Source organism: Psammomys obesus, unplaced genomic scaffold (genome assembly GCF_907164565.1).
Source record: "Psammomys obesus unplaced genomic scaffold, mPsaObe1.curated_primary_1811, whole genome shotgun sequence".
NCBI classification, from domain to species: domain Eukaryota; kingdom Metazoa; phylum Chordata; class Mammalia; order Rodentia; family Muridae; genus Psammomys; species Psammomys obesus.
In genome coordinates, this window is record NW_026592510.1 from 23,590,759 (window position 1) to 23,592,572 (window position 1,814).

Here is a 1,814-nt window from a genome sequence, read left to right on the forward strand (position 1 = left end):
TCAATGGCATCTGCCTTCTATTTCATAATCTCAGTAATTTAATGGGTGCTTTAGTAAATATTTCCAGTCAATCTATAAAAGTATCTTTTAAAAATTCTCATGACATTATATGAATCAGTTAAGATCTAGAAATGATCAGGTTTTCATTGCCAGCCAGGGAGAAAACTCTAGGCTTTTTCTGTAGAAGAACAATGGAGTGTTTTTTCTTCTCCAGACTCACTGGAGCAAGAGAAGAAAAAATTCTATTATTTCACTTGAGCCAATGGTGTGTTCTTTTTTCCTCTCTGATACTAGGATCACAGAGGCAATGATTAAAGAGAGAAATATTACTGAAATCACCCAGTTCGTCCTCCTGGGATTCTCTGATTTTCCCCAAATCACAGCACTGCTCTTTGTGATATTCCTCATCCTTTACATTACAGCGCTGAGCTGGAACCTGTGCCTTGTTGTTTTAATACGGATGGACCCCTGCCTCCACACACCCATGTATTTCTTCCTCAGTAATCTGTCCTTCATAGACCTCTGCTACATCACCTCTACAGTTCCCAAAATGCTTTCCAACTTCTTCCAGGAAAAGCAAACTATCAGCTTTGTGGGCTGCATAGTTCAATACTTTACCTTTTCCATGATGGGGCTGAGCGAATCTTGTCTCATGACAGCCATGGCCTATGACAGATATGCTGCCATTTGTAACCCCTTGCTCTATTCATCAATCATGTCACCCACCCTCTGTGCTTGGATGGTGACAGGAAGCTACACCGCAGGACTCATAGGGTCTTTATCTCAGATATGCGCCTTGCTGCAGCTCCACTTCTGTGGACCTAACATCATCAAACATTTCTTCTGTGACATGCCTCAGCTGCTAAATCTATCCTGCACGGACACTTTCTTTGCACAGGTCCTGCTTGCCATACTAACGATGTTGTTTGGTCTTACAAACGCCTTGGCCATAATGATATCCTATGGCTATATCATCTTGTCCATTATGAAGATCACTTCAGCTAAGGGCAGGTCCAAGAGCTTTAACACCTGTGCATCTCACCTGACAGCTGTCTCCCTGTTCTACACCTCTGGTGTCTTTGTCTATTTGAGTTCCAGCTCTGGTGGCTCCTCCAGTTTTGACAGATTCACATCTGTCTTTTACACTGTGGTGATTCCCATGTTGAACCCTTTGGTTTACAGTCTGAGGAACAAGGAAATTAGAGATGCTGTAAAGAGGTTACAGAGGAAGATGGGATGCTGCTAATAAAAAATTCAGAGATTTCTGACAAATCTACCCCACAAAACACCTATTTACATGGACCAAAGGCTCAACTTGATATAGACTATATTAGCAATGTGCCCTGTAACTGATTCGATGCTACTAAAAGTGGATCCTAGTAAGTCCTGGAAGTTTATCCTTTTCATGAACATCAGACATAGCCTCATCTTTCATTATTTATGCACAGTGAAAGATCCAAATTTATGACTTTTTGCTGCTGGAGTTGAAGCCTTCTCAGCCCTGGGCTCATTCCTTACAGAAGATGCATGGCTGAGGCTCCCTGGGTCCAGAACTCTTGTGTCATAAATGGCCCAATTGAGCATTATAAAGACCTGATAGAGACTGTGGTTGTCTATGTTTCTGAACAGGGAACCTACTGTTTGAAGAAATAAAATTAACATTGGCTTGGCTGTGCCTCCTGAAAAAGAACTAATGATAGTTAAAATGTTTCTAAGGCAAATCAGTGATAATTTTCTGTCAAGTTTGGTTCATATTCTTGTCTCCACCAGCCACTGGCTAGGTGAAGAAGATGTGGACTAAGTAGTGGGGAAGG

At 41.7% G+C, this 1,814-nt stretch overlaps 1 protein-coding gene across 1 annotated transcript; it reads left to right on the forward strand.

Annotated features, from left to right (window-relative positions):
- Positions 1-307: 307 nt before the first annotated feature.
- Positions 308-1,246, forward strand: LOC129681878 (olfactory receptor 5AN1-like). The gene has a single exon (XM_055614091.1). It carries the CDS (start codon positions 308-310, stop codon positions 1,244-1,246), a length of 939 nt encoding a protein of 312 aa, XP_055470066.1.
- The last annotated feature ends 568 nt before the right edge of the window (positions 1,247-1,814 follow it).